The 21,066-nt window shown below is 49.8% G+C and overlaps 7 protein-coding genes across 7 annotated transcripts; 3 read left to right on the top strand and 4 right to left on the bottom strand.

Annotated features, from left to right (window-relative positions):
- Positions 1-1,909: 1,909 nt before the first annotated feature.
- On the bottom strand, positions 1,910-2,944 carry PFICI_05485 (uncharacterized protein; the record flags this gene model as incomplete). Its single annotated transcript, XM_007834066.1, has 1 exon — positions 1,910-2,944. The coding sequence occupies one exon, from the start codon at positions 2,942-2,944 to the stop codon at positions 1,910-1,912; it is 1,035 nt and encodes a 344-aa protein (XP_007832257.1).
- A 512-nt stretch (positions 2,945-3,456) lies between these two features.
- PFICI_05486 (uncharacterized protein) lies at positions 3,457-5,945 on the bottom strand (the record flags this gene model as incomplete). Its single annotated transcript, XM_007834067.1, has 5 exons — positions 3,457-3,908; positions 3,971-4,150; positions 4,204-5,369; positions 5,607-5,741; positions 5,806-5,945. 5 exons carry the CDS (start codon positions 5,943-5,945, stop codon positions 3,457-3,459), a joined length of 2,073 nt encoding a protein of 690 aa, XP_007832258.1.
- Positions 5,946-7,334: 1,389 nt separating this feature from the next.
- On the bottom strand, positions 7,335-10,362 carry PFICI_05487 (uncharacterized protein; the record flags this gene model as incomplete). The annotated part of the gene is made up of 5 exons (XM_007834068.1): positions 7,335-8,266; positions 8,319-8,509; positions 8,569-8,668; positions 8,732-9,072; positions 9,146-10,362. The coding sequence occupies 5 exons, from the start codon at positions 10,360-10,362 to the stop codon at positions 7,335-7,337; spliced, it is 2,781 nt and encodes a 926-aa protein (XP_007832259.1).
- A 3,952-nt stretch (positions 10,363-14,314) lies between these two features.
- PFICI_05488 (uncharacterized protein) lies at positions 14,315-14,683 on the top strand (the record flags this gene model as incomplete). Its single annotated transcript, XM_007834069.1, has 1 exon — positions 14,315-14,683. One exon carries the CDS (start codon positions 14,315-14,317, stop codon positions 14,681-14,683), a length of 369 nt encoding a protein of 122 aa, XP_007832260.1.
- A 418-nt stretch (positions 14,684-15,101) lies between these two features.
- On the bottom strand, positions 15,102-16,586 carry PFICI_05489 (uncharacterized protein; the record flags this gene model as incomplete). The annotated part of the gene is made up of 3 exons (XM_007834070.1): positions 15,102-15,298; positions 15,355-16,089; positions 16,301-16,586. 3 exons carry the CDS (start codon positions 16,584-16,586, stop codon positions 15,102-15,104), a joined length of 1,218 nt encoding a protein of 405 aa, XP_007832261.1.
- Positions 16,587-17,416: 830 nt separating this feature from the next.
- Positions 17,417-19,420, top strand: PFICI_05490 (uncharacterized protein; the record flags this gene model as incomplete). Its single annotated transcript, XM_007834071.1, has 1 exon — positions 17,417-19,420. The coding sequence occupies one exon, from the start codon at positions 17,417-17,419 to the stop codon at positions 19,418-19,420; it is 2,004 nt and encodes a 667-aa protein (XP_007832262.1).
- Positions 19,421-19,970: 550 nt separating this feature from the next.
- On the top strand, positions 19,971-20,951 carry PFICI_05491 (uncharacterized protein; the record flags this gene model as incomplete). The annotated part of the gene is made up of 2 exons (XM_007834072.1): positions 19,971-20,081; positions 20,145-20,951. 2 exons carry the CDS (start codon positions 19,971-19,973, stop codon positions 20,949-20,951), a joined length of 918 nt encoding a protein of 305 aa, XP_007832263.1.
- Between the last annotated feature and the right edge of the window lie 115 nt (positions 20,952-21,066).

Below are 21,066 nucleotides of genomic sequence, written 5' to 3' on the forward strand. Positions count from 1 at the left end.
CAACAATCCACCCGCCACGATTCTTCGCTAAATCAGCGCGCATATCCCAAATGTCATAATCCGCGCCATACGTTGCGCCCTTGAGACTATTCCACCATGCTCGATCTAATTGTTGATCTAATTGCTCCTCGAGCGTGGGATCGCCGAGCTGGAAATTTGGACGAAGCGGACTGCCTGGCTGTGAGGTTTTTAAAACCAACCAATAGTCGACCGGCTTTAACTGTGGATTTTGTTTATAAAACTCCTCTCTGGTGATAATACCCCTGTCATAAAAAGACAATTAGCTTTGATTTAAAGGAAAGAGTATCTGCTTCCAATAAAAGAAAGAAAAACTGGAAAGAAATAACGGCTGTCACTTACATGCCGATATCGAGTATATGCCAAAAAGACCACCGCCATTCTTGGCCCAGTGCTTTCATCTCCAGGGCGCTCTCGACCTCATGCTTAAGACGCCTGTAGTATCTGTACAAGATAAAAGGCAGGTTTTCGAGGTTTCCCTTCTGAACTGAAGTCTTGTGGGAGTCGGCGACCGCTCTGATGAAGTCAAAAATGATGTGGCTGTCATTACTGGCGACAGCGGCCCAAGGGTTGTTCTGTTTCCAGAAAAGGTGAGTGAGTTTGCAGCGTCGAAATTTATATGTAATAGTGCAAACAAGGAAATCTCACCTGATACCGACCACAGCGCCCGCCTTGACTCAATTCGTATGCAGCCTTTGAGGCAAAATGTGTAAGCAATCATCGTTAGGTGTGTAAGTATAGGGGTGAGTGAGGATGACAATAAAGGAATAGAGATGTGTGTTTGGGTGCATGAAAATGGGAGAGGCGAGAAGGCTACCGGAAATAAAAACAACAACAAAGAAGCGCTTAAATAAAAACCAGGAATGATACTCAATGGAAGGCCCGGACGACCACCTAGGTTCTGTTTCGACTGAAGCTGCCAATCACAGGATTCAGAGAACTTGAGAAGGTCTAGGCCCGGACCCCAGGGAATGCAACGGTGATAACTGCCATATTGGGTGGTATTTCCTTACCTCGAAAGCAGCCTTGTGCGTGCCTACTGCAATGCTTGCAAAATTTGGTCGCGCCCGTTCTTGCCATCCAGGGAGGCGTGGCATTTCATCGCTAGAACCAAGAGTTTCGCTTGAGGAAGACATTTTCGTAGTTAGTACAGCAGTAAAGCTTGGATTATTTCACAGAAAGAGATAAAAGACTTTGGTTTAATCAATAGGTCTAAAAAGTGCCTTTGGACGAAATTTGAAAGCGAGGTGTAGCTTTGAATGGGAATGATGTTAGCCAGAAACCGCGGGGAGGGTTAGCAGGAGAGGTGGATGAAGATATATATATCATTAAGAAGGAAGTTCAGATGTTGAAGACTGCTTCCCCCTTGAGTGTTGGGCATCTGAAAAAAGGTTTTTGGGAAAACCGTTGCCTGTTGAGAAGAGGCAATTGACTTTGCTCTTCAATATTTGGCGCCGACAACTCCAACGATAAGGCTTTGCCAAAACGCTCACAGACACTTGTATACATGGGAGGCGAATTATAAGAAGACTCAACAACGTCGCAGCACCTAGAAGCTTGCTACCAGACACCGAGGCAATGGCCAACAGATATGCTGACGAACTTATTTGCGATGCAAACTGCTCATCAGGTCTTGTCTTCATGGCACACAGTCTATGAAAATCAACATGAAGCCAAGTCAAAGAGCGACAAGTGCCCTTGGGTAGAAAAGATGAATGATTTTATTGAGAGCATAGAAGCCGCCATCATCGTGAACAATGGCTACCCTTGTGGCTGAGAAGTAACTACCCAACAACGCGAAACACCCAGTATGGCTACAATTTGCCCATGATGAACACGTATCTGATACTAGGTTTTCCATATGCATGTGCAGTAAGAACCATTGTGGCGCCTAATCAACCGTGATGGTCCCTTTCTGCACAACGACCGCCTCACCGCCAAGGTAGACGTCCTTGATCTTGGTTCGGCCCTTCCCATCTGTCTCCGTCGTAGTATCGACGCGTATCTCGCTCCTCCGTCCCATTTCAACGCCCTGCACAATCTCAAAGCTAGCGCCAGCGCCACCTTCCTCCTGTACCCCCTCAGTGAGGGTCAGGTACGAAGCCAGGCAGCTCGCCGCGCTGCCCGTAGCGGGATCCTCGAATCCCAACTCGACCATCCGGGTTCGAATCTTTCGGACATGCTGTTTCCCCTCCCCTCCTACCTTTCCGGCCCCCTTGGCCCCCTCGCCTTCATTGTCGTCAACGTCGACGTAGTAGTAGCGCGCCACAAAGCTAGGCGCCCACTCCGAGTCCACGTCGAGCAGCGGCGCGGGCAAGGCGTCAAAGTCGAGCCGCAAGCGTCCCACGCGGCCCAGCAGCTCCAGCGAGGGGAGCTTTACCAGCACAAACGTCATGCCGCAGACGACGCTAAAGACGGGGGCCGCCAGCTCCCGCTCGCGGATCTGCGGCTCCCCGTGCGACAGGCCCTCGTACGTGGCCTGCTGGGCCGCCGGGATCACGTCGGCGAGCGTCCGGGCGTGCAGGTGCACATTGTGCGGGATCTTGGCGCGGATAAAGGCGCGCCCGTTTACATTGTATGGATCTAGGCCAATGGGGCCGGCCTTGATGTTGAGTGTCGACACGGATGGGAATAGGCTCTTGGCCAGCACGGCCGTGCCGATGGTGGGGTGGCCGGCGAAAGGCAGCTCGGATTCAATGGTGAAGATGTCCACCGAGAGCGCCGAGGGCGCAGTGCTCTTCCCAACATCTCCATCTGGAACGTGCAAGAATGTTGTCTCGGAGAGGTTGAACTCCTTGGCGATTTTCTGCTTAAGGTCTTGCGTAAGTTTGTCCTTTTGAGAATCTCTCACTTTGACCACGGCCAGGGGATTTCCCTCCAGCCGTCTGTTGGTAAAAACATCCAGGGTTGCGAATTCGAACTCCATATTGAATCAATTTAGTTACAAATAAAGGTTATCTGATGGTCAATGTTGTGCTAAACACCCTCACAATTTATAAACTCTGCTTGACTCATCAGTGATACTATGCCAGGGTCTATTGCTCATACTGGAGTCCGCCCGCCCCACCATGGTGCACTGAGGGGAATCAACTTAATCTCGAGACATGTCAGAATCTACGCCCTAGCTGCAACAAGTTGCATTTTATCCTCCGTGATCGCTGCAGACTTGTGTGTTTAATGAGCAATATCAATCTATAGTGTTTTCTTCTCTTTCTTCTGTTGCAAAGCAATCAATAATACACGAAAACTCCAATGTTCTTTGCGCCGGCACATGTCTTACAAAAATTTCTAATTCCTCCATCATCGCAATCATTTCACATTCCCTAGCACGTATTGTCATCATCCATTTCTTCCAATGATGTACCCCAAACCTCATTCAATCGTAGTCGACAATTCTGGATAGTCTGTCTGCTTTCATTGCATATAATTGAGACTTGTTCAAGTTCTCGTGGTTTCGATGCCTGCACCTGGTTGAAGCATTGCGACGAGCGCCGTGAGTCTGTCTATCTTTGAAGATAACTCGGCGATCCGGACTTCGACATCAGTAGGCGCGTCCGTGCTGTCATCTTGATCTTGCCTGGATCGAGTCGGCGAAGGCTGAGAAATGACTTCATGATTGGTATGTCGAGAAGAAATGTGCGAACGGCGACTGGAAGACAGCGGTGGCGCTGGGCTTCTTCGTGAAGTCTGGCGGGGTCCACGGAAACTGTCGAATCCATCTTTTGACGGAGAGACCCTAAACGTGATGAGCTCGTAGGCTTTGATGACAGCTACAATGGGCAGATGGGTTGCCTTGAGAAGCATAATCCGTGCTTGTCGGAATTTGTTGTCCGAAGGCAGGAATAATCTCAAGGGACGGAAAATGCCCAAAGCCAGCAGATTGAACGGTGCTGCCAACATCATCTTTAGCAAACCCACTAAACAGTGAGACTAGATATAAGATGGGACTTACGGTAAAAGTGCGTGAGACGATTACTAGTCGAAGCTTCAAGCACATACACACTGTAGACATAGAGATACTCCTCTCTAGCGTGGGAGATGACGCGGGAAAAGCTGTTGCTGAGCATACCAGTCAGGGAGCCCATAAGCAGGATCGATGACAGCGTCACAAAGATGAGCATCAGTGGCGGGCCTTGAGACGAGTTAGGAATATCAATTCGTCTTGAAAACATGGATGGAACTTACCAAAGATGGGATCGATGCTCTCCATGATATCAAAGCCCACATAGCTTGAACCAAAGAAGATCTTGGTCACAATCATGGCCATGTGATTGAAAGAGTATGAATCTCTGCCAATCAAGGAGAAGGTTGTCAAGAATCCAACATAAATGATGACAACCAGAACCATGAACTTCAAAAAGTCCTTGCCCATTTCCTTCAAGCATGGAATCAATGTTCCCCAGTACGGGCTCAAACTCAAGATTGAGCAGATGCGAGGAACCATGAAGAGGGCCTCGAGCGACAGCACATCAAATGCAATGTCGACCATGTAGAGGTCTTGATTGTATAGACCAATGAAACGCAGGATTGCAAATACCAAGCCAATGGCAATCATGATCATGTCGAACAAATTCCACACATCGGCCGAATAAAATATACTCCCGGCATCAATGTACTCGCTGACCTCGTCGTAGCAAAAAGCAGCGAACCAAACGTAAAGCATGATTTCTCTCGGTGTGATGGCGTAACGGTTCTGCTCAATAAGTACGGCATAGTACAGAAAAAGGAATAAACCAAAAAAGACGACCTCATATACCTTGAGATATCGAGGCACGCGTAGGCGGCAGAAAGGGTCAGCAGTCTGCGGGTTGTAGAATCTGGGCTTCTTGATCGATCCAGCGGACAGACGGTCCCAAAAGATGATATCGCCAGACCAGATTCCTGTGATGATCTTTTGGACGACGTGCTGGCTCAGGAAGCGCTTTGCATCTGCAATGGCGGCAATCTCAAGGGCATTGAGGTTGATAAATGGCGCTGTTGGGTCATTTTCGTCCTCTTCCTCATCATTGGAGTCAAGTTGCATGCTCATTGTGAGTTTGGAGAGCGACTGGATTAATTGCGTTCGTCTTTGGGACGCTCCTCTAAGGGTATCCGGTCGACTTCCGGGATGTTCGTTGGAAGACGACGAAGGCAGCAATGCAGTGCGCTCATTGCTCTCTCCCAGGTCAGGTGCATTACGAAGGAAGATGGATTTTTGCTTGGGATCTGGGATCTCATAGAGACAGAACTCGACAGCCTCCCGTTCCGAGAGACGCGTGAGGAAGCGCCACGCCACGATCTCGCAGGCGTTTGCACGAGCATCACCGACGCCGCTGCTATCGGGTCCAGTGCTATAATGCCAACGGAGGGCTCTGGAAACATGTCAGTGGCCTGAAAGCAAAACCTTTCACAAGTGCTGATGTTTTTAACGATTGCGGGCCTCAACAAGATGGATGCGCTCGAAGCGGGTGGATTGGACACCAAGGTTTCAGGCGATCCCGCACTGTGGGAATGACCGATGTGCCGAGGCAAGACGTGATCCAAGGGCAATAGGGTTCAATGGGACGTCTCGTGGACTCGAGGAGATGAAACGAAGTAAATTTACTCACAGTAGAGCATTCACAATGGCTGGATTCAAAACATTTTCTGCGAGATGGTCGACGAGCGTCCTCAGGCAGTCGCCGCTAGACGTTGTCCGCAATTGCTCAAACGTCAGCGGAAGAAATACACAGTCGGCAATATATCTTGAACACGGTCAGAACTGAATATCCCAAGAATGAAGCTGAACGTAAAGGCATCTGTAAGCACCTAGAGAGCGATTTAATGACATCGCGAAATACATCATCATAACTGATGTGCGGGAGCTCGGTCGGTTTCCACGGGGCAAAGTAGGGTGACGGAGCCCGATCGCCTTGAGAGACTGGGCGTGCTTTTACGCGAATCGGCATGTTCGCAGCACGAGAGAGATGGAGGCCGCAGATGGATTTTGTTGGAAGTATGTGATTTCCGACCTGGCCTGTAGGTAAAATATGAACAAAGCCTTCAGACGATTGCGTCTGCGACTTGTGGTTGAAATAAAGCTCAACAGAAAGAGGCGCAAGACAAGACAATTGAGAACATGAACCTATGATGCCCTGCTTGGCTACCTCTGGGGCCTGTGGTCTGTGTGTCTGGGTAGAAACTGGGGTGGGGGGACCGCTAAAACCCGCCCAAGTTTAGCGCGATCGCCTGCAAATCCAACCATGGGCGCAAGACGCATTTCGCTACTCCCAGTCGCAGGTAACGGTTCGTTTCAGATTTATCTTGAATTGTTATCCGACTCACTGCACACACCCAACCACCTGATTGGTCGAGTACACGACACAAGGCACTATACACTATGTCAGCTTGGAGTAGAGCATCATGTACTCAGCTTGTATACAGTATCCAATAAGAAGAGCGTAAGCAGTCGCGTCGTGGTAGACGTGCGCCAATTCTATGGGGTAGGTATCTGATCTGCAAAACGTCCGAGTTGATGCCCACAAGCTCCGCGTTTCTGTACTGATAGATAGATCATCAGGCGACCAGAAATTGACAGGCAACTTGACCAAATGATACACCGAGTCACGAATAAAGCACGAATTTGAAAGGACCGAGTCAGTCTCATACAACGGCGGGTAATATACAATCACGCCAAACCAAAGCAAATCTCGTATGAATATGCGATCGACCAATCTGCATAGATTAAAGCATGCTAGAGAGTGAAACGTGGCTGCCCAGATGAAGCAAGTTCCCACACAGATTGATCGCCTGCTTCGTCAATAAGCAATGAGTTGCTAGAATTGCCAAGTCACCAAGAGAGAAGTAGAAATATTACTATTCTATTCCATAAATGGCGCGAGTGGGCGCGTGTCAATTGTGTTTGTTTTACACCCCCATGCACTTTTAGTACGAAGTAGACTCTCACATATTCACACAAAGTGGAGGATGACTAGTAGGAGTAGCTACCGAATCCCAGCCTCCCATTTATGACGCACGTCCGATGCAGTTCACGGCCAATGATGAGAGAGGCACGAAGGAAAAGTAAGAGTGTTTGGTAAGCATGAAGCATAATTCATCAATATTCATGTAAATCAGCTAAGCGTACATGGGGATCAAGTTAGGGTGATTATAAAGTGTAGGTAGGTGTGGGTGGGTGGGTATGAGACAAAGGGAATTTGGTATAAGTGTAGACTGGGTATCTTCCCCTCTCATATAAAACAGAACATTCCTTTTTCTTTTCTTTTCGTCTTCCTCGCCACGTCCCTAGAATCTCATTCCGAAATGGATATCAGATTCACTCTAGCGGATGCGCGCTATTAAGAGGAATGAACCCTTCTGGCCTGCAAAAGAATCTCGCTCGCCTCGTCGCCACCGCGGCTTTGCGCCAGTTCCAGGACGGTTTTGCCCGAGTCGTCTGTGGCGTCGAGGTCCACTCCGGCCTTGTCGACCAGGAGCCTCAAGACGTCCACGTCGCCATTCTCCAGCGCTTGGATAATGGCACTGTGGCCGCGGTAGACCTTGTTCGGCGACGCGCCCGCATCGAGCAGCATGACCAGGACCGTCGTATCGTTGCCTTGCATTCTCCTCAGCGCCTTTACGATGGGCAGGTGTTCGCCGGGGGCGTTGACGTCGGCGCCTGCCTCATCAATCAGGAATTTTACTATTTCGTTTTGGTGCTCGCGGATTGCCGTGGTAAGGGGAGAAAAGACTCCGCCGTTGCGATCTTCGACCGAGACGCCGGCGCGAAGAAGGAGCTTGACGGATGCCAGCTGTCCTGCAGACACGGCCATTTCCATGACTCCCTTGAAGGCTCTGGGCTCGGCCAGTGCGGGAAGAAGGAGCTTTAGAATTGCCGGTTGGCGGACAGCCAAGCAGATGGGCCAATCTTCACCACGCACATTGCCGTCGGCGCCGCGAGACAGCAACAGCTGGACAAGCTCTGGACGGTTCTCCCTGATCGCAGTCGTGAGGGCCGTTGCACCGGTCTTGGGCACCTTGTCATTGATGGGCACATCATGGTCAAGTAACCAGTTGATGGCAGCCACATTGTTATGTTGTACTGCCGTCTCGAGAATGCCCTTTGGTGAAAGAAGATTACCTCCAGCCTTTACAAGAGGCTCAAGGAGATGGACTCGATTGTGGGTGACACATTTGAAACAAGGATATTCGGCGCTTGGTGTATTTGGGTCGGCACCATTGGATAGAAGAAGGTGGAAGATATCTTCTCTGTTGTCACGGATCGAGGTACCTGATAAAGTCAGCTTCCGGTTTGAGCATAATCGACAATACTTCCTGCTTACATAATGGGGTGAAGATGCCGTCCTTCTTGGCATCTAGATTGACACCGGCTTGGATCAAAAGGCGGACACTGTCGATATTATTGATAGACGTGGCCAGCTCCATGATACCAGGTGCCTTGCGGTGGTCTGCGCCCCGAGAAAGAAGGATCTTGAGGCACTTTGGTTGATACGTCGAAGGCCATAGCATATGTCTAGTAAGTTACAACCAGTTAGCTTCTTGTTGCTTCGTTCATTTTCAAGGTTATCGTACTTGGGCCCTGGCAAGTTTGGATTCGCGCCGTGATCGAGCAACGTTGATACGATATCTGGGCGGCCAGTCTGGATTGCGTCGAACATGGCTGTCTTTCCCTCTGTAATTAAATGTTAGGATCCGATTAAAACTCGACCCAATCTTGCTCCTGGAAGACACGTACCTCGGGACTTGCCGTTACTGTCGGCTCCATATTCCAGCAAAAGATCGATTGTTTTCCGGGATGCTTTTTGCGAAATAGCCTTGATCAAAAGAGTATCACCATCATTCATCATGTGGGATGGCTCGCCGCCATAAGTGAGCAACAATCTCGTAAGAGCAAACTGATTTGTGGCTACAGCAAGTGCCAATGGCGAGTCTAGGTCTCCCGTCAGGTTGGGCGAAGCACCGTACTTGAGCAGCATGCTGGCACCATCGAGGAATGCCTCTTCTACTGCCATGTATAGGGGTGTTTTTCGGGTTATGTCGCCTGGAATATTTGGATCGGCGCCAAATAAGAGTAGTCTACTACAGGTCAGCTTCATTGCTTCCTTTTCTCTCTCAAGAATGAAGGGAAGTTGGATCTCTCAGTACTCACAGTCGGACAGTCTCAACGTCATGCATTCGAATAGCCAAATTGAGCGCGTGTACGTCGGACCCGGTATTAGCGGGAATACCTCGGTCGAGCAGTTGCTCAACCATTTTGCTGTTTCTCGCCTCAATGGCAGAGATAAGGGCGTCTATCATAGCCGGCGTAGGCGAGGTAGAGTTCCTGGGCGACCAGCGGGGCATGGTGAACGGGTCGGCCTTTATTCTTACGACCTTGATCGGCCCAGGCTCATACTCATCCTCGCTACCAATAAGTGTTCCGTGGCCATTTGTGCTGCCGGATAATCTTTCGTCAATGTGGCCGTGGCTTGGATGATGCGAACCATGGCCGCTGCTCCCGGAAACGTAGGTCTCTGAGCCAGAGATGACGCGTTCACGATCTCGGCCGCCGTGTGATGAGACGGTATGATCTGAGATTGATGTACGGCGGATGAGGGATGGGAAGTGTAGGTCGGGAATAGATCGAGCGCTCAGGGCGTCACTGCCAGGGAATGGAGAAAGGTCCGTGGAACTCTTTGCCATTTCGAGGACTGGGGGCAGGTGAGGGACAGATGGTGTCAAGGACCGGTCGATGGATGAATGGTGAATGGAGTCGATGGCGGACACTTCCTCCAGTGAGTGTGCGACCATGTGTTGTTCGAGAGACTTGAGCTTTGTGATGCCGATGACAGATTTTCCGCGGTCCATACGGTCGAGGGCTGCTGCGAGACCAGTATAGCCAATACCAACAGCGTCGTCAATCTTTGCGTCTCCCAGGGACCATTGAAAAACCAGCGCACTCATTCGCAGCGCCTCCTTTGTCTTGGCGAGAGATTCCCTCATCTTGTCGACGCCAGTGTCTGCGAACATTTTGCGCCAGCCTCGCTGGATTTTTCCCATGGTTCCTTTGCGTTCATATTCAACGAATCGAGTGATCCATTGGTCAAGGACTTGGAAGTCCGAGTGTGTGGTTCTGAATTTCTTGTCGAGCTCTTGGAGCATCTCGTCCGGGAGAGTCTGGTGAATCTTGGCGCATTCGAGGAGCCCAGCCTCGAGCGACCACATGATTCGGCATACTTCGAGAAAGTCGTGGGCAAGCTCGTCGAAACCCAGAGGATGAGTCTTGACTGTGCTAAGAAAGTCAAGCATATGTATAGATATACTATTTCCCAGTACTGTTGCCGATGTACAGTGGTTGAGGACCACTTCAGACCTGATTGGTGCCATGATGTCTTGTAAACCAGATGGAGGCTCAAGACGAAGGAGGGTAGATGGCGGTCGGCAGAGTGATAGCACAGAAAATGCTATCTGTCGAACCAGATAGGTACGTAAATGCAAAGAGACGACACCAAACAAACGGAGAGAAAAAAAGAGACGACCAGGAGCTGGCTGCGTGGGCACCTATATGTCGTTATGGTGAAGACTCATGTCCTCCAGAGGGTACAGCTGGAGCTAACAGCCCAGCCCAGCCGAGCCGCCCCAGGAACTCGGTTGTCAACCCGAGTGTTAGAACGGGCGTGCAGTTTAGATGAGACCAAGTCCATTTGACGGTGCTTCACCGGCGGCTTGAAAGACTTGGCTAGCCTGATCTGATCCTTCGCACATATTGTAGACACACAAATCCCACAAGACCGGACGACAGGGCGACGCTGGTTAGTACGGAGTGACGGCTACTGGGATCTATTGGAGTGCTAGTATAATATCCATAATATCCTCATCCATCCTACCCTAGCCCATCGGCCCTAGGACGAACACCTCCTCCAAAGCCCATCCGACCAGGCCGCAGCTGAAGATACGCGAGTGCTTTGACTCCAGCTAAAACGACAGCTAAACCGCATAGAGGGGATATGCCGACCTTGGACTGCTGCACCTTCGAGCGTTCCCACGTGGCAAGGGGATTGACATTACTATAGTACAGTCTGAATGTGTAATGTTGAGAGTCAGTCATGTTGGCCTCATCCAATGAGTAAGGAAAGCCTGAAAAGAGATCCCGCAGTGGCATGCAGGAGCCTCTCGCCTTTGACTCGTTACGATGCTAGCTCATGTCCTTATTTGGACTCGTGCACTGCTGCCCGCCTGGGCGTGTGCAGATAGCTATCGCACAGACCTGAAGCCTGAACTCTAATTCAGCCAGGGTAAGTCTGCTGGGGTTTCGTCTCCTCAACGGCAAAGCAGCTGAACTATGGCTCCATTAATAGTCGTTGATTAAGATGTAATTTCACCACCCAATGCCATTCATCAAAGCACCATGGGAGATAATGAAGGCTTGCTTGGTAAGATGGGTAAGATGGCGGAGGGTGCCGTAGTAACCAAGACTGAGTGCTTTCTATCATAGCTACCGGACCTAGGTACGGTAAGGGAATATAGTGTAGGTATTTGACAGACGCGGTGGAAAAGATCTTCCTTTAGCGCCAGGCTTTTTGGAGCTGACGTTTGCGCTTAGCTCTTGTTTGCGGCGAGCTAGGATGAGTGATGCCGTCGCATAACAACAGTACACGGTACGAATATGTGTAGATTTCTCGCTCGCGGTGGGCCTAGACAGGGCCAGCCAGATCAGCGAAATATTTACCGTGTTCGGGTCAGCCGAGGCGTAGTGTGGGAGCAAGCAGCAGTTGTCACGGTGCCCAAGTTGTTGATCTTGTCATGCCGTCTGGCCGTCGAGTTGATCCTGTGGCTGATCCACTGCGACCGGCAGCTCAAAAGCAGGAGTCCCTGATGCTCAGCATTGCATTGTCGCACTAGAGAGTCGCGATAGCAAATCGGGTGCCGAACCATCTTTGTAGTTCTGACAGTGATAATGTCATTGTTTCACCAAAACGTACATCAAGCCCTAAGTAGCTGTCATGGGCAGCCACGAGTTTTCTTTGAATCGTGTCTCACAACGGGGGTTGGGCTTTTTCTTGTCTCATGAGCGGGCCGAGGATGGAGGTTTCAGTTTCTCGAATCCTCGATGGTTCAGGGCACAGAAGTGACATGTTGCCCCAAGGTGGATATTGATGTATAAAGGGTCGATTGCTAGTACCTGACAGGATGTCGAAAATGTCGAGCATGTGTGCGTAACCTGCCTACCTACCTACATACCGTATACCGGGTGGACCCTTCTTCCGCACAGATCGATCAGCAGCGAATGCTCCGACGCGGACGGATGGCTTGCAACCAAGCGCAAGCGAGCTGCGAGAGCCAGCATGAGAACCAGGCACATTGGCACCTGAATGGGCAGCCGGCGCTAGCCTATAGTCGCCGTAATAAAAGCATCTAGTGATCGAGGGGTCAAGCCGAATGTAGCCAAACCAGACTCAGAAGAGAAGACCTTCCAAGGGGCAATCAAGAAAAAGAGAAAGAGAATGACTCGAAATCGGATCATCAACGTCGTAGTCAAGTGACGGGAGGGTTGCGCATTCAATCATACATTGTTTGGCCCTGGCCGTTGATGAAGTCCAAGTCGGCCGAGACCTGATGTGGCTCGAAACTCTAAAAAGAGAGTACAGCACTGAATGATCTGGTTTCTCATCGTTTTTCCTTGACGCGAGTGTCATTGTTTCATCGGCCATGGATTGACTCCATACCTACTCAGATTGGGGCATAAAGGTGCGGGGAACAGGAAATTTGAAAATACTAGATATGGATATAGAAGTCACATGCAGGTCGACAGAAATACTTGTGACTGTAACTCGTAGATATCCGTGGATACGCATCTCGCACCGACACTGAACATGGTTCAAGGGAGATGGGGGGTGGGACCCCTTACCCAAGGGCTCCGTCTTTGCAAGCTGCAGATCCCCGTTCATTTTTCAGCCATTGATGGCATTTCCCGAAGGTGGATTCCCGTGGGATCCCTGTGCGATCGCCTGGGGAAACATGAAAGGGCATCTGCAGCCGCTAGGACCTCGTCCCAATGGAAGCCGTCTCGGCCTTAAAATGCATCGTCGTGTTTTTAACCATCAGAAGTGCCGTGTGCTCTAGTCATTCATTCCGTAGCAGCAGTTCTGATGATTTTGCACCTTTCAGAACACAGTAGGCAATTGCTTATTTCTAAATTTATCTCTAATGAGGATATTTTGTTTCATACTTTTTAATCTTTTTTTTTTGAAGCATGTGTAACATCTTTTTAACTTTTTCTGCCTTTGAGTAGTGAATGGATACCTATCCACTGCTTACGAAATGATCGTGATCTTCGGGACCTATGTTATAGAGGGGCTGTTATTGTGCTAGTCTGTAGTCCGTTGTCTCGTCGCTGAGTCCTTACTTCTCCTTCCAAAACATACGAAGCGCTGTCAATGCCATAGAATCGTACTTATGTTGGATGGAATCAACTCTTTTCACAAATATGCAGACAACTTTTATCATCATTTTTGTTCAACCGTACTTCGTGTATGGAGAGATATTTCAAACGAGATTCCTACCTGCCAAGTCAAACAACAAAATTTAAGGCTCGAGCATTGCAATCGGCGCGTGTGGCTTCTTACGCTACATTATTTCTGGGCTGTACAAATGTATCAACTACTTCACGCTCTCCAGTGAAGAGGGAGCTTACTACAAGCAATGGAACATCTGGAGATGCAACGGGTGAGCTGGTGATGTAGTATGTAGTCCAGAGCCTGGGCTACGATATCTTCACCGCACAAAAGGAGCTAACCTAATCATCAACGGCTATCATGCGTTGAAATGCATTCTTTGCAAAGCTGAAAACTGAAACGTGGCGATCTGCTCTGGCTCATGGCTGGAATTGCATGATCAGTGCAAGATCGACAATGATAATTACTTGGCATGCGAGATTGAGTATACTCGAGCTGAGGAGCACACAAATGCCTACACTTGGGGAAACCAAGCACACGCTACTCCATAACTGGGTAGAACAAGCTGACGCTTACCCTTAACGGCGAAGATATCCCACGGCTAATCTGTGTTAGGCAAATGCTGCCCCCAGGAATGGAATTGCTATTGTACAGCCTGAGTATAGCGACTATAGTCATCTTGGAGTGAACTTCCAAAGATAGAGTTCTTGATATTCCACAGGAAGATATATAGTGTCATATCTGACATTCAAATGGAATACAATTGGGCCTGTATATCACTATACATTCATATAATTTCTATTGTCAGACTTCTCATCATACCAGCCTTAAAGAAGACTTTCCATCTGTCAAACCAAATATCCAAAACGCCACAACAAGACAAAATGTCCGCCACAGCAGTTCCATTTTCATACCACCCGAAAGCTCAGACAGACTTCAAGATTCCTCTTCTAGCAGGGGACAATGCCTACCTCGGAGACGTGTTTTCCTCAGACAAGACAAATCCAGAAAAGCCAATTTCCGCGGGACTTTACCGGCTCGAAAAGGGTGAACCCTTGGTCTACACGTACAAATATGACGAAATGAAGATCTTCTTGGAGGGAGATATGACCATTACGGACGCGACGGGCCAATCAGTGAAGGCTACCGCGGGGGACGTCTTTTACTTTCCTGCCGGCAGTACCATCACATTCACTACTTCAAACTACGGACTGGCGTTCTACTGCGGCCAGAGAAAACACAGTGACTTCTAAGTGGGCGAGAATATCACCTCGATAGTATAGTGTTTGGATAAATAGAGGAATTGAATCATCGAGATGGAGATACAGAATACAAAGTGAACTTGCTAAGTGTCGATGGAAGTAAAAGCACGGATGTTGAGTAGGCCTAAATTACATTTCTTGATACAACAAAACGATACTTTCCTACACCAATTGCTCAAATTTGGAGAGAAATTCTTCAGCTTTATATGAAAAATATAGTCGTTGTTATAATGTTTATTGCTATTATGAATTGAAGGCAAGTTGTTACGGTGGATACTTGAAACTCCCACCCGCGTGATGAGGTCACCAATCATAAATCTATACATCGCGTTCTAGAGACAAGGCAGGAGATACGATACTTTTGAAATTATGTATGGGTCTAATGGTATTCTATACCCTTGAGACTGCTTCACCAAGGAAACTGCCGCACATCGTCTTCGCGCGTCAAGTCTAGTCCTCTATCTATCTGTTTCTGGTGTTCATTATCGAGGTACTCCAGGAGCACCTCCTCGTATCTCTCTTTACCCTTGTAACGGCTGACATCGTCGCCCCAGCTACAAATCGCACTAGCTAGCCGTCCCGGCACATAATCTTCTTGAGCAATTTCTGTACATAGGTTAGATTCGTGTGTATCCTCTAGGTCATATTATGAGAGCACTTACCAGTCACAGGGTGGAAGTATGTTCGTATAGTAAAAGCAATAGCACCGCTTTGTGGGAGCCTCCGCAGAGTTTGACGCTCCGACCGGAAAAAGTGATGCTCAATCGCCCTGTTCTTCTCGGCCGTCTGCCAGCTCAAGCCCGGCGCGTCCTCGGCACCGATGCTCCATGACCAGGGCAGGGAGTCGTCCACCTGGATGAAGTAGTTGTTGCGTGCGTAGAGCTCGTGGCAATTGAGTCGTGAGAAAAACTTCATCATGCTGGACTCGAGTTTCTCCTTGAACTGCGGCACGTCGCCACTGGTGTGAATTTCCGACATGCACTTGTTGATTTTGTCCTCCAGACGCCAAAACCCGGCGAGAAGGATGGAGCCGGCGAGCAGGTAGTACTGACCATCCGGCTTTTCAATCATGAGTGCCAAATCATCTTGAACGAGGCGTCCTGCCATGCACATTGGATCTTCTTTCAGTGGTCGCTCTGTAATGTCGAACGACTCTCCTGACCACAGATTCACGATTCCGACATCGGTACGCTGAAACAGAGAAGGATATCGATTCGGCAAGTAATTCACCAACTCCTCGAGCAATTCAATTGCAGCAGGGTAAGCCTCTGGCGCCGTTGCGCAGCACTTGCTGCCCCGTTCCTTGATTCGCTCCGCTTTGTCGTGGTGGTATTTTGGATAGTGATTATCGAGCTGGATCCATTCATCATAGGGAGTTGAGCGCAGGCCCATGTTCACTATATCACGACACGTTAGCTAAGCACTGTTATCGTCACCATTTTTAATTTTCTTTTTTTTCTTTTTTGCATTTCTATAGGTCACAATGCAGGCCGGCTTATTGAGAAGAGGAGAGATGATCCAGCACAGGACGGATGAAACTCGGGGTGCTCGGAATCACAAGCATGGAATAAAGTAAAAGTATTACACAGTCTGAATACTGCTACTTACCATTATACTTGGGGCCATATCGGAACGCACGGTAAGGCAATGGCTTGGTAGAAGCGAGGTCCCAATCAGGATAAGGCGCCACGGTTGGGAATTCGAAATCGGAGGGAATCCACTGGCCTGGCTCTCGCGGCGGGTTCTTTGCGCGCGAGGGTTTCCCGGAGTTAGGTGTGCCGGGCGGGCTCAGAGGAGTCCGTTTCCTTCCGCCAAGTAATAAGACGAGTGGGATGATGATTGATAAGAATATCAGACACGGGATGAGAAACGGCGCCTGAAACATGAAGTCCATAATGAAGGCCATGTTATTGAGCGGGGCCCTTCATGAGTCGGGTAACGTCGATTGCTAGTATGCGATGCTATCTATCACCTCGTACCTGGAACGACACAAGAGGCGCTACCACTGCCTATATCCTGCCGAGTGCTGCTTGCCAGCCATGGTATTGGTGAGACGTCACTGGCAATGCTTATCGGTATCAGCTGTCGTCCAGAGACCGCCATGTCTCCCCACGGGAGCATAAGATTGCCTGTTTAGGTGATGCTGATAAGAAGACGCGGCAAGACAAATCACCAAGACACATTATCATAGCATGCGCATACAGTGCCAGTGTTTTAGCCTGGTTTTCCCCGCACTTGCCGGTAGTAGTGTGGAGGGGCAGTCTTGCAGTGAGTTGCAGTTTATCTCTGGTCTCTCTTGGTTGATAGCTGCCAGCTGCATTGATCGCCTCCCTACCTACCTGTAAGCTGCAACCTCCCACCCGCATGCCGAGTTCGGGGATTCGGGGAACTGTAGGTAAAGACCACACGACCAGCTGTCCAATGTGCTGTTGTCGTATCTGCCGGGTAGACGTGATCCTGTGACGTCTTAACTACTCCCGATAAGTGGCACTGTGGACCGCCTGTCATCGCATTTACACGGCGTCTGTTTGGGTTACTTAACGCACTCGTAGGTTTTCCCAAATCTGATGAAATTAGCATTCTTACCCTCATCATCAATGTCGTATGTTTTCCGATATCTGAGCAATCCGATTCCAGTTTGCCCCTGGGCGCCCTGCCTCATAAACTCGGCAGCTGGAGCGGGTACCGGGTATTATTTCCTCTTCGAGAGTCGAGACCAAGATCATGGACAATAAGCCACAGGCCCCAAACACGAAAGTCAAGAGTCGATCTCGAAATGGCTGTTCCCTGTGCAAACAAAAACGCCTCAAATGCGACGAGACGAGGCCGGAATGCCTCATGTGCGCAAAGAACGGCCGAAAGTGCCCCGGGTATACGCAGTCTTTCAAGTGGTCGACCAAGCATGAAAAGACGTTGAGCGGCAAAGCCAGAGGGCCGTCCAACCTCAAGGATTTGGTGACCGCCACGTCCAAGACTATACAATCACCACCACAACAACCACAAGCGCCGGTGGTTCTCGAGGACGAACAAAGCACCACTGCTTCAGACTCTTCCCCTGCTAGCCAATTCGAAGCAGCAGCAGCCTGTCAGCAAGATGTACAGCAAGATACACAACAAGGCGACTTCCAAAACTCGTTATCTCCGCTACTCGACACGTTGATAATGCCGGAATACGACTATGGAATTGAGGATTTGCTGCAAGATATTTGGCAGGATGTCCCTCAGCCAATACCAGCCAACAAAGACGCAAATCAGTTCCTAGACCAATCGGTCTGTCTGTTCAATAGTCCTGGACCTGGGGATCCTTTCTCGCAGCTCACATGGCCAGGCACTCCATCTACCAACCCGCAGCAGCCCGTCTCCTTTCAGATACCCCGCGCCATCAATGACCGTTCGTCATTGCTTGTCGAGGAGTGGTTTCGTAATGTATGCCCCATGTGGTCGAGCTTTGATTCGGATGCCAACCTGAATCGAAAGCTTGCATTCGATACCTGGACCCGTTCTGAGACGGTTATGAATTGTCTACAGAGCATGAGTGCAACGTGCTTGAGCAGTCAGATGCCGGCAATGCGACGAGTAGCGGTGTCGTACCTTCAATCAGCGACCACTGCTTTGCAGAAGGAACTCAAGTTAATTCGTGAACAACCAGTCAAGAAGTTCCCAACCGAGACACTCCTTGCATTGTGTTGCATCGGAACGGCCGCATGTTGGATCGATACAGCAGAACTTGGGACAAAGTTTTTAAGAGAAGCCAAGACTGTGCTGAAGCGCCTCAACCAGTCCAAGGATTTATCTGCTCAAGACAGGCAGATATTATCATTCTTCAATAACAGCATCATCTATTGGAATATGTTGGTGGCTGTCGTTTCAGATGAAAGGGACGATCTAGGCATTCCAAAGCTCAAGGAACCCCAGCGTAAGGACATGGCACAAAAGATAGTTCCACATCCCTGGACGGGGGTGTCAGCAACGGCTCAGCGGCTTTTCACGCAGGCGGTGCGGCTCTGCAGACGGTTCCGGTGGAATTTGAGGCAAGGCTCCATCGCTACCATGCAAAATTTGGAGATTGCAATGAAGGACATTAGAGAGGCACAGAAAGTGGAAGAGGAACTGCTCGGCCTGGAGCACTATCAGCCTCATGAGATATCAGAGACTGGTGATCGCATGTCCCCAGTGTCGGACTTTATCAATGTCGCCGAGGGCTATCGGCTTGCTTCGCTGGTGCAGCTCTATCAGACATTTCCCGACCTGGTATCACGAAGGCTGCCCGAGGATGCCGTGGGGTCCCATGTTCCTTGGGACAACTGGATTGTTCCATTGACATTACGACTTGTCAATACTCTGAAGACAGTTCCAGTCACCTCGGGGACGCGCTGTATCCAACCACTACTATACCTTTCGGCTAGTACTGGCTTAAGATTTGATACAGAAACCTTACTGCAGCAACGGCGCTTTGCCCAAGCTGCAGCAGTAACTCCAGATATTACTTTGGCGTCATTAGGAGAACCTCAAGTAACGCGGCTCTCCATTGAAGTGACGTATGCACGACGCTTCGTAATGGAACGACTGAGCGCTTTGGAGCACAGTCTGCCACCAGCGCCGGTGCTTGTCGCGAAAGATTTGGTCACGGCTGTCTGGGCTGGCTATGACAATGATACCCCGGGATCAAACAATACTCATTGGATTGACGTTATGGAGGATTCCGACTTGCGGACAATCTTTGGTTAGGCACAGCGTCTATTGTAACTGTTCACCGTAGCCAGAAGATTACAACTTGTACCTCTGAACACGGGAAATTATGTGAGGAATTCTGAAAAAAGCTTTTGTGTCTACGTTAAATGGAATTGGTCATCTTGCTTTTGACATGTTTCGATCACATGCACTACTCTACCGTATGTGATGACCATCATCTCACATCGCTCAGATGCAGTGGTGAGCTCTCGAGGCTTATCAGAGTGCACAGCAGCTCGAAATCCCTTCCCATGATACTGATATACACAAGGCATTTACAGAGGTCAATTAAAAGAGAGTGCTCCCTTTGTCAATTCTTGCTATCTGGTCCGTGGACTATATCATCCATTCTCCGCTTCCCACATCTTTCAGCAGGGACCCCGCAAACGCCACAGCAGGTCTCGCCAGCCAATGACTGACTATATCGCAATAAAGCAACGTTGCTGTGCCGCGGCTGGACACCCCTCAATGGCGCTGACAGCGGGCGGGAGCTGAGACATGAACTTTTCGACCAAGTTCTGTAACCTGATCTCAATAATTCAGACTCATGGCGTATGAAAAAGTATCCTTCCGCACACTTGATGGCTTGACACTACGAGGTCACCTCTACTTGGCAAAAGGCGGGCAATTAGGACCGGCAGTGATTCTTTTACCGGGAGTAAGTCATGGCGACTCACCTTCTGACCCCACCAGCCATATTGTGCTCAACGTTCCCTTCTAGTTCAGCTTCATCAAGGAGATTCTGGTACCAAAGGTGGCTGAACATTTTCAAACTGCCGGCATCACGGCATTGTCATTTGATCCTCGGAGCCTGGGCGAAAGTGATGGGTCACCGCGGCGCGATATCGACCCATCCAGGCACGTGGCCGACTTGCACGATGCCCTGACCTACTTGCAGACGCTTTCCGAAGTGGGCGCAGACCGCATCGGATTCTGGGGTTTTTCTTTCAATGGCGTCGTCGCCCTCAACGCGGCAGCGCTGGACAAGCGAGCGAGATGCGTCATTGCCGTCTCGCCTCTGACGGACCTCTCGTACCCAGAGGACGGCCTGCGGGAAATGCTAGCTGCTGCCATGGAGGATCGCGCCGCACAGCTGGCCGGCAAGGCGCCTCGCTATGTCCCCGTCGTCCAAAAGGACGGCAACTGCCCCTTTGGGTGGGGTGCCGGCACAAGTCTAATTGAGTACGGTGTGGCCGAGCGCTCTGCGGCAATGTTTGAGAATTACTGCAATGAAATGTCTGTCCAGAGCCACTATCGCATCTCCACGTGGAGGCCATACGACCTGATACCGCTTGTCGCGCCTACACCAGCGATGATAGTCACTGCAGAGCTCGACTACATGTCTCCGCCAGAGAAGCAGAAGGCATTGTTTAACAGGCTTACAGGGCCCAAGGAGTATCAATCGGTGCCAGAAAAGGGCCACATGGACTTGCTGGGCGGCAAAGGATTCGAGAATATCATGGCCAAGCAGGTAGATTTCCTCATAAGACATCTCGCCAAGCAAAGCAAGATGAAGGCGGCCTTGTAAACATCCTATAAGCGTGGCATATCCACTAAATAGACTTGTGCACACTAGATTTGAACAATGACTTGACATGCGGTATGCGGATCGCTCTTGGACCATGACATAGGATTGTAACTCT

This window comes from Pestalotiopsis fici (genome assembly GCF_000516985.1).
Source record: "Pestalotiopsis fici W106-1 unplaced genomic scaffold PFICI_Scf_3, whole genome shotgun sequence".
Classification (NCBI taxonomy): domain Eukaryota; kingdom Fungi; phylum Ascomycota; class Sordariomycetes; order Amphisphaeriales; family Sporocadaceae; genus Pestalotiopsis; species Pestalotiopsis fici.